We start from the raw sequence: 10098 nt of genomic DNA on the forward strand, positions 1-10098 counted from the left end.
TCTCTCTCTCTCTCTCTCTCTCTCTCTCTCTCTCTCTCTCTCTCTCTCTCTCTCTCTCTCTCTCTCTTTCTCTCTCTCTTACTTTCTGCCTTAAAATTAATACAGTGTATTGGTTCCAACGAAGAAGAGCGGTAAGGGTTAGGCAATGGGAGTTAAATGACTTGCCTAGGGCCACACAGCTAAAGAAGTGGCTGAGGCCATTTTTGAACCCCAAGCCTCCCATTTCTAGGTCTGCCTCTTAATCCACTGAGCCACCTAGGTACTTTTATAATTTGTTTTTTAATATCTGAAGATGCTCATTCTTTGGGGAGAGAGCATTATGCCAACATGCCATGATACCGCAACAAGAAAATGCTAGACTTGGAGCCAGGAAATCAGGGTTAGATGTGCCATTTATAGACTACCATTTAGGTTCAGTCTCAGATACTTTAGCAATAGAATTGGCAGTGGTATCTCAGCATCCCAGGCAATATTCTAAAAATAAACTGTTGATCTGCATTTATAAAGAGAATTTATATGGGAGGAGATTTCTATATTGCTTAACATAGTGCATGGTACATAGTACATGCTAAATAAATGTTGACTGAATGACACATGTAACACCCATTGGAATTGTACATTGGCTATGGGAGGGCATTGGGAGGAGGGGAAGGAAAGAATATGAATCATGGAACCATGGAAAATTTTTCTTAATTGATCAATAAAATTAAATAAAAAAAGAACATGAAAAATTGTTTTACATTAAATTGAGAAATATTTAACTAACTAAATAAAAATATATTTTAAAAACAAAAACAAAATAAATGTTGATTGATTGATTATGCTGTTGCAATCACAGGTCTGGATCAGGGCTATAACTGGTAATTCCAAGCATTTGAGGAGGGGGTAGAACTCTATGGGAAACCAGGTTGTCTTGGAGAAGGATCCCCAGGACACTACCCCATGCTGAGGAGACACAAATCACAGAAATATCCTTAATGTGACATCTGGGATGGCCTTTTCCAGGGGACACATCAGGTCAAGACAAAAACATTTATTAAGGGCTTATTGACAGCCCAGGCACTGGATTAAGTGCAATGATTTTCAAATTCAAGCCAAGAGGAAGACAATGTTAGGTGTACTGGGATTGATTTGTTGTTATCCTCTGTACACAAAGAGGACCAAAGGGGCATCACTATGTTGGGGTCCGACTATGGCTGATCAGACAGACAGGAGCTTGGAAGGTTCTACCACAGGTCAGGCACAAATAGCCAGTATGAACTTTTGGGATGGGTAAACTGGGATAAACCCTAATCCTCCCCCTCAAAAAATTATGGCTAGGTTCAATTTTAGGTGAGTTTTCTATGTCAAATCCATAGAATTGTCTGGGAATAGCCCAGGATGTTTCTTCTTACTCCTTCAGTTTACCCATCCTTCCTTAAAAGGAGGGCTGGCCATTTATTTAGTGTTGTCTGAGGAGTCTGCAGCATAATGGGAGCAGATTCACAAATAATTATGAAAAATGGGCCCTACGATGGAGGAAATACATCTTGTGGGGAATGCATACATTAGGAAACCAGCACAGGCAGCTGAGGAGCTGTTTGTGTGATTACCTAGAAGTCATAAATAGGGCTTGATTATACCTTAGGTTTGCTTTTAAGACATTTCCTTGGTGGGGGTAAGTTGAATATGAATGATGGTAGCTATTGACCTTTATACAACAAGCTCTCTAAAATCTTGAAGGAATAGCAACTAATGTATTCGCTACGTTTCCAGAAGGCTGAGCTAGGAAGCTGGGAAAAGTTGTTAGTTTTTTTCTCCTTTTCTTCTTTTTCTCTCCCACTTTCACTTGAGGAAATTCAATTAAAAAACACAGGTGACTGTAGAAAAGAAGTCAAAGCAGCTGCAACAAGGTAATGTGTGAGGTGGGCTTTGAGAGAACTTCTGTGGGAGATTTCATCACCAACAGGGCCTGGTCGGCATTTCCTGTCTGGCCCCTGGAACACAGTGACTTCACTCACATCTGCTTTACTCTACCAGGTAACAAACTCTTTTCATTCAAAAGTCACAGAATCTCATTGCTAAAAGGGCACACAGAGGTCATCTAGTCCAGCTTGGATCCAAAAAGTAAGCCAGTCTACAACATCTCCAACACATGTATTTATTCTCTTTATATTTATCCTATGTATACTTATTTATATACTTGTTGCCTTCCCCATTCAAGTATAATCTCGAGAAAAGAAAATGATTAATTTATTTTATCTGTATTCTCAGCACCTAGCATAGTGCCTGGCATATAGTTGGTGTTTAATAAATGCTGGTTGACTTGCTATTGTTGGTTTATCCAACTTTCCACCTTTGAATTCTCTACTGGGGAGCCCAATGCCTCCTGGGAAAGGCCATTCAAATTTTGGATACATTTAATTGATGGAAAATTTTCTCTTTAACTTCTACCTATTCCTCTTAATTTGATCTCTGATGCCAAGTGGAAATTGACTTTGTTTCCTGTTCCTCTTAGTTTGATCTCTGAAGTCAAGCAGAAGTTGACTTTGTCTCCTGTTTTTCTTAGTTTGATCTCTGAAGTCAAGAAGAAGTTGACTTTGTCTTCCATGCTACAAACTTCAGTGTACCCCCTCCCCCCATTCTTTTTGTCTTCCATCATTTTTCATGTGACATGGGTTCTAATCCCCTCCTTATCTTCTTCCCACTTATCATGCCCTTCCCAGAATATGGCACCCAAAAAGTGCTCCAGATGTGAATTCACTCCCACTTATCATGCGCTTCCCAGAATAGGGTACCCAGAAGTACTTCAGATCTGGATTAATTAGAATGGGCAGGGACAATGGGAGTTGGAGGTGGGAAAGCTCCCTTTGGAATTTGTTTTTTGACCTAAAATAAGAAAAGGAAACACCCTGAGTAGGTGTGTCTATTATTTCAGGACCATTACAAAACTTTCCTAAGCCAAGAATGGAGTCATGGAGCCATACTACCAAGGAGATGTTTCCAGGGTCTCATGGCTTTGGGAATCTGAGGAGGAAAACGGGGAGATCTCCAATATATTGTCTTCAAGTTTCTGATATTAACCAGATGGAAGAAGAACCATCTTGTTTCCTTCACAGAGGGAGATGGTTTAGGAGGAGTTACTAACCATTGGAAATGAAATGAATGGATTTCCATTCTAGTTATAGAAAGTCAGTGCTAAAAGCCTCAGAACACAGAATGTTAAAAGGTGAAAGGGGCTTAGACTATAGGATGCTGCAGCTAAAAGGGGCTTTAGAACACAGAAAGAATATCAGAACTGGAAGGAGACCTAGAAAACATGATTGTTGGAGCTGAAGGGGTCCTAAGGACATAGAATATTAGTTCTGGAAACTACAGAACAATTAAAAATGTAAGAAGATACAACCTAGAATGCCAGACCTGAAAGGACTTGATAGATGAGCTCAATCCACACCATTTATCTGACTCACAGAGAATCTGAAGCCAGAGAAGTGAACTAACTGATTCGCCCAAGATCAGAAAGGCTGGTGAATAGCAATTGTACCCAAGTCTTCACATTACTAGCCCCTGTTCTTTTGCCGTCTGAACTCAGATTCTCATGGGTGTCAGGAAACGAAAAACAAAAACTTGAGGTGCTATTCAAATATTTAGATTCAAATGTCTAGATTCTCTTACGACCATGTGATGACTTTGACTTAGCTTTGCTCTTATCCTCACAGATGCAGGGAAATTAGAGAACATGAGACCTAAGAGGGCCTTTACCAACTTTAACTCTCTTATTTTACAGAGGAAGAAATTAAGGCCCAGGGAGAGGAAATGATTTGATTTAGGTCACAAAGCTAGTTAGTGAGAGAAATCAGGATTTGAACCCAGGTTCGCTGACTCCAAAGCCAGGACTCTTTCTCTATGCTACACTTGGATCTCAATAAATACCCTTTGGTCTGGAAGGCTCATCAATTTAGCTGGTGCATTATGAATTCATTGTTATGACTTTAGGAAATCTGAAAACATACCTGCTGTGACCCAAGAGAAAATGGCATATTACTCATTTCCTCATTAAGAAAGGATTCCAAGGAGCAAGGAAGTTAAATGAAAGAAGAGAATAGTAAAATAGCAAAACTAAGCCTTTTAACGTTTGCCTCCCATCACAGAGGAGCACCTTAGAATTAAAGTATTCCTTATCCTATAAAGGAAGAAACTTGAGGTACAGAGAGAAAGTGGCTTATACAAAATCAGATAACCAACAGCAAATCCAGGATTCAAACCCAATTCCTTGGGACTCTTTCAATGTATCAAACTGTCTCTCTTTGGAAAAGAACCGAATAAATCTTGATAAAGCATTAATAATAGGGAAAAATTCTATTCTGCAGCTTTCTGGATAGGTAAGAGGTGCTTCTTCAAGCCAGAGTTATCATGAGGACTCTCCACCCTACCCCTATCAGACACCTTGGCCAAAAAAAGTCCATTAAAAACCTAACAACATCTGCCGTAAGGGGATCGCCATTTCTTAATGGGCTATTTGTATCTTTACAGACCTATTTTAATAATTGGAGCAGACTTCAAAACAAATCTGTTCCATCCAAATAGGGAGCTTCATTTGGAAGGATTCTCCACCATTAGATCTGGGTGACCTCGATTCCTAACAGAATCCAGTTTAATCCAAGAGGAGCCACGGAGGAGAATTTTAACATCTGGCTGATGTGACTTCTGGAAGAAAACTTTCTTTGGGAAAATCACATTTCCTAAATTGAAGCCTTGTCCAAAAAGTAGGAAATGACCTGCCTTAGGAGCTAGTGAATGGCCTGTCCCTTATGGTCTTTGAGTAGAAACTATGCCCAGCTGTTGTGCTGCCAGAGAAAAAGGCTCACAACTCTGGTATGGGCTGGACTAAATGACCTCTATGGTGGGGAAGGAGGATAAGCATTTATTAAGGGCTTACTATGTGTTGGGCCCAGAGCTAAGATGTTTTACAAATATGGCATTTGCTCCTCACAACAACACTGTTACAGGTGAGGAAGCTGAGGCAAACCGAGGCGAGTGGCTTGGCCAGGATCCCACAGCTAAGAAGTGTCTAAGGCTCAATCTGGTCTTTTGACTCCAAGTGAGGAACTCTTATCTCCATCTCACCACCTGTTGCCTCCAAGCCCAGGGACTCTGAGATCCATTTCAGCTCTAAGATACCATGATTCTTTAAAACTATCCAATGACTAAATATCCCGGAGCACAAACTATTTGGAAGACCATGAAAAAAATTGTAATATCAACTCATCTATTACTTAAGACACAAGAGGACAACGTAAGGACCCCTCCAAGCTTTTAAAGAGTCACTTGCCTGTGGCTAGTAAAATGAGAGGGATTTGGGCAGATAATCTCTAACACTCAGTTCTCATACTCTACATTCTAAAATCATTTCTGGTTTTAATATATACTTAAAAAATAAAAACCCTTACTTTCTGTCCTAGAATGAAGATTAAGTATTGCTTCTAAGACAGAAAAGCAGTAAGGGATAGGCAATTGGAGTTTAGTGACTTAAGTGTTCAGGGTCACACAGGTAGGAAGTCTCTAAGGCTAGATTTGAACCTAAATCCTCCACACTGACTCTAGGCCTGGCTCTTTGTCCACTGAGTCACTGCCCCTTAATGCTCTTTGTTTTAAGGTTTTTTTCAGCTCTAAGAGCCTATGGACCAACATACCTTCCAGCTTTAAAATTTCTACCTTTTAATATTCTATGTTAGGTAGTATTTTCTAGGTCTAATTTTTAACTTCTGACATTCTGTGTTCTCAAATCTTTCAACTAAAACAGTCTATTTTCCCATGTTACATTATTCTTTTCAAACTTTCAATGTTGTAAGTCCTTCTCTAGGTCTACTCTTGTAGGTTCTAAGTTTTCTTTCCCCTCTGATATTCTACATTCTAAGATACCTTCTAGCTCTAGCATTCTATATTCTATCATTTCATATGCTAACATGCTTTGTTCTAAGATCTCTTTGACCTCTAATATTTTATGTTCTAAAATATCATCTAGCTCAAACATTCTGTATTCTATAATTTTGTGTTGTGTTCTAACATTCTTTGTTCTAAGATTCTAAGATCTCGTTGGCCTCTTCTATCCTACAATCTAAGATACCTTCTAGCTCTAACATTCTATGTTCTATTATTTCATGTCCCAACAGTCTTGGTTCTATGATATCTTTGACCTCTAATATTTTATGTTCTAAGATATCAACTGGCCCAAATATTCTATATTCTATAATTTTGTTTTGTGTTCTAACATTCTTTGTCCTAAGATCTCTTTGACTTCTGCTATTCTACAATCTAAGATATCTTCTAGCTCTAACATTCTATGTTCTATTATTTCATGTTCCAGCAATCTTTGTTCTATGATCTCTTTGACCTCTTATATTTTATGTCTTAAGATATCATCTAATTCAAACACTCTATATTCTATAATTTTGTGTTGTGCTCTAACATTCTTTATTCTAAGATCTTTGCTATTCTATGTTCTAAGATACCTTCTATTCTATATTCTATCATTTCTATATTCTATCATTTCATGTTCTAACATTCTTTGTTCTAAGATCTCTTTTACCTCAAATATTCTATGTTGTAAGATATCTTCTAGTTCTAACATTCTACATTCAGTCATTTCACATTCTAACATTCTTTGTTCTAAGATCTCTTTGACCTCAAATATTTTATGTTGTAGGATATCTTCTTGTTCTAACATTCTATATTCAATCATTTTGTGTTCTAGCATTTTGTTCTGAGATCTCTTTCATTCTATGTTCTAAAATATCTTCTAGCTCTAACACTTTATATTTTTATCATTTGATGTTCTAATAGTTTTTGTTCTAAAATCACTTTTACCTCTGCTAGTCTATCTTCTAATATACTTTCTGGTTCAAACATTCTATATTCTATCATTTCATGTTCTAATATTCTTTGTTCTAAGATCTCTTTGACCTGAAATATTCTATGTTGTAGGATATCTTCTTGTTCTAACATTCTATATTCAATCATTTTGTGTTCTAGCATTCTTTGTTCCAAGATCTCTTTGACCTCAAATATTCTACGTTGTAAGATACCTTCTAGCTCTAACATTATGTGTTCTAGTATTCTACTTTTCAAGGCCCCCACCCACTCCCGAACTCTAGGACTCGATTACCCTGAGTAATAATTTATGGCAGAAAAGTATACTCATCTCATTTTCACTGTGTTTAGACCTCACAGGAGAAGGAAGCTTTTGGGAAATTAGCTTGCAAGACTACTTTGTCACAGGCATTGCAGAATGAATCAATTAGTCTCTTTGCAACCCTAGGTCTTACGTGCCTGACAGTCCACTCCACAGGTGGGCTACAGCCAGCCAGACACATCCAGCAGTTGTTGGGGTTCCTGAAATAGAGCCATTGCATAATGCATAACCATGTGGAGGGGGGGGGTGTCACTCTGGGGAGCACAGCTTCCCTTCAGTCCACATTTTGTAAAAGTTTTTACCATTCTCCATAATAAATTCCCTGACTCCATTCTCACGGCTTGCAAAACCTTTATATGCTGCCTGAAACACAATATTTTTAAAGGTCAATTTCTCTCTTGCCTTTTATCCTGTGAAACACTATATGAGAACAGGCTGCCAGGTGACTAAATTATATCATTTTATGAGAACTCTCAATTTCAGGAAGGGACCGGGGGGCTGGGGGAGGGCCGGAGAGATATCTTGATTCTGTCTTTGCCTGAAATTTCCTTTCCCAGGCTGACCCCATAAATTACTTGTAATGCAGCCTTATGATTGCGTCTCATGGGCCCCACAGCGTTTGAACTCCACGGAAGAGGTTACTACACCTCGGGGCTGTAGCAAACCCTTTCTCAAATGGAGTCTGATTGACTCAAATTCCAGTCGACTGCTTTTTTCTCCTCTTAAAAACAGTGGCCACGAAACCGAGTCATGATAGAAAGCTGTGATTTGGAAAATATTCATGTTTAGGGTCAGATTTGACAAGACCCTACCTGCTCTTTCCTTCCACGCAGGCGATAAAAGGAAATGCTTTGCCACTAAAGTATTTTAAGTGAACTAAGAATACGGCAGCTGTTCTCCCACAGACCTGAGGGATCTGAATCAGAAGGCTGCCACTTATTAGATGAATGACTTTATTTTATTATTCCTCAGTTTCCTCCTCTGTAAAGTGAGAATAAGAAAGGGAAACATTTTGAAAACTATAAACTACTACAGAAATATCAAATATTACTCTTTGTGTAGCAGGAAGAAGCAGCCACAGGTAGGGCATTTGACTGTGGAATTCAAGTTTAGTAAATGGCTCTTCTTAGTCACTGTGTAACCTTCTGGCAGATTATTTAAATTCTCTGGACCTCAGTTTCCACATCTGTCAACAAATAAGTTGAACTAAGTGACTTCATCTCTAAAGCTATGATCTTATGGCTCATTGTCAAATTTCTTTTTATCGGAGCGTGCCAATTTAGGGTCTCTCAAACTCAGTTCCATGTGATAGGAAAAGGGGATCAGAGAGAAAAGGTTGACTCTCTTTGAAATGTGAAATTATCATTATGGTGATAATGAAATTTGTCCTAACACTGTACAGTTGTGAAGGTAGCACTTTGGAAACTGCAATGGCTATAGAAATGTGAGTAATTATTATTTGTGTCTGAGCACTATTCTCAAGTCTGTTTTCACTTTTGGGATTCTTGCTCTGTTACTAGCAAGGGACTATGGACAAATCAATCTACTTTTCTGGGACTCAGATTCTTCCTCAGTAAAATAAAGAGACGTGACTAGATGCAAGTCATTAAAAAATTTTTTTTCAGAGGCACCTACTGTGGGCAGAGGATACAACGGCAAAACCCTTATATTTGCTGCCCACAAGGAGCTTATATTCCATTGATGAATTCTATGATGATCCATGACTCAAATGATCCATGACTGTGATTCATGGTACAGGTATAGAGTCAAGGTCCAGTGGAGTTCATTTTCTAACAAAAGGGAAATTCGAACACTATGAATAGCTAAGTAGATGGTGGTGGTTCTCCATTCAAACTTATGTAGACATAAAAAAGAAATTTACATTTTTTCGTGTTTCTTTTGAGACTAGATCTCCCTAGGTTAGCCAAGCTGGAACTAAAATGGCTACTTATGATCTGATTTCACTCTTGATCAGCCTTGACCAGCTCAGTTTCTAACGTGGGTCAGCTTGCTCCTGTCCTTCCATCTTAGAATCAGTACCATATATTGCTTCCAAGGCAGAAGAAGAGCAAAGTTAAGAGATAGGCAAAATGAGGGTTAAAGGACTTGCCCAGGGCCACACACCTAGGAAATATCTGAGGTCAAATTTAACTTCAGACACTTTCTAGCTCCATCCTCTAAGCCACCTGGTTGAATCCTCTACAACATTTCTTAAACTCCTACTATGTATCAGGCATTATGCTAAGAGCTAGAGAAACAATGAAAGCAAAAATAGTGTCTGATCTCAAGGAACTCAATGTAATGGGAGGAAACTCCATGCAAACAACTTTGTACAATCTATATACAGGACAAATTAGGGATAATCACAGAGGGAAGGCACTAAAGAGGAATGAAAAAGGCTTTTTACAGAAAGCTAAAATCCTTTAGCTGCAACTTGAGAGATGCCAGGGGGAACCTAAGAGATGGAGACGAAGAGTGAGAGCACTCCCAGGATGGGAGACAGTCAGAAAACGCAGAGTTGGGAAGTGCTTTGTGTTCCGAGGTTCCTTCTAGATGTCAGCAGCTATATTCAAATGGTCCTGCTGATTCTGAGACGCTACTTTCTATATTCTAAGATTCTATATTCTTTTTTTATTTTAAATTTTTACCAATTACATGTAATAACAAATTTCTGTACAAGTTCAAATGCTTATTTTATCATTATTATTCATTATAGTATATATTCATTAGGCCTTGCCTGCTTGGACATTCTATGTTCTAAGATCCCTTTGATCTTTGGCACACTCTGTTCTATGTTGTCTTCTACTTTTGGCAGTCTGTTTTGAATAATCTCTCTGAATCTATCTATCTATCTTTCTTTCTTTCTTTCTTTCTTTCTTTCTTTCTTTCTTTCTTTCTTTCTTTCTTTCTTTCTTTCTTTCTTTCTT

At 38.4% G+C, this 10098-nt stretch overlaps 1 protein-coding gene across 1 annotated transcript in view; it reads right to left on the reverse strand.

Annotated features, from left to right (window-relative positions):
• The window catches only part of TENM4 (teneurin transmembrane protein 4), a 215150-nt gene that overhangs the window by 118847 nt on the left and 86205 nt on the right, over window positions 1-10098 (reverse strand). The window contains exon 6 of the mRNA XM_044668931.1: window positions 6095-6109. Within this exon, the coding sequence (XP_044524866.1) occupies window positions 6095-6109 (15 nt within the window). The remainder of the gene's footprint in view (window positions 1-6094; window positions 6110-10098) is intronic.

The sequence above is a fragment of the Gracilinanus agilis genome, chromosome 3, assembly GCF_016433145.1.
Source record: "Gracilinanus agilis isolate LMUSP501 chromosome 3, AgileGrace, whole genome shotgun sequence".
Lineage (NCBI taxonomy): Eukaryota > Metazoa > Chordata > Mammalia > Didelphimorphia > Didelphidae > Gracilinanus > Gracilinanus agilis.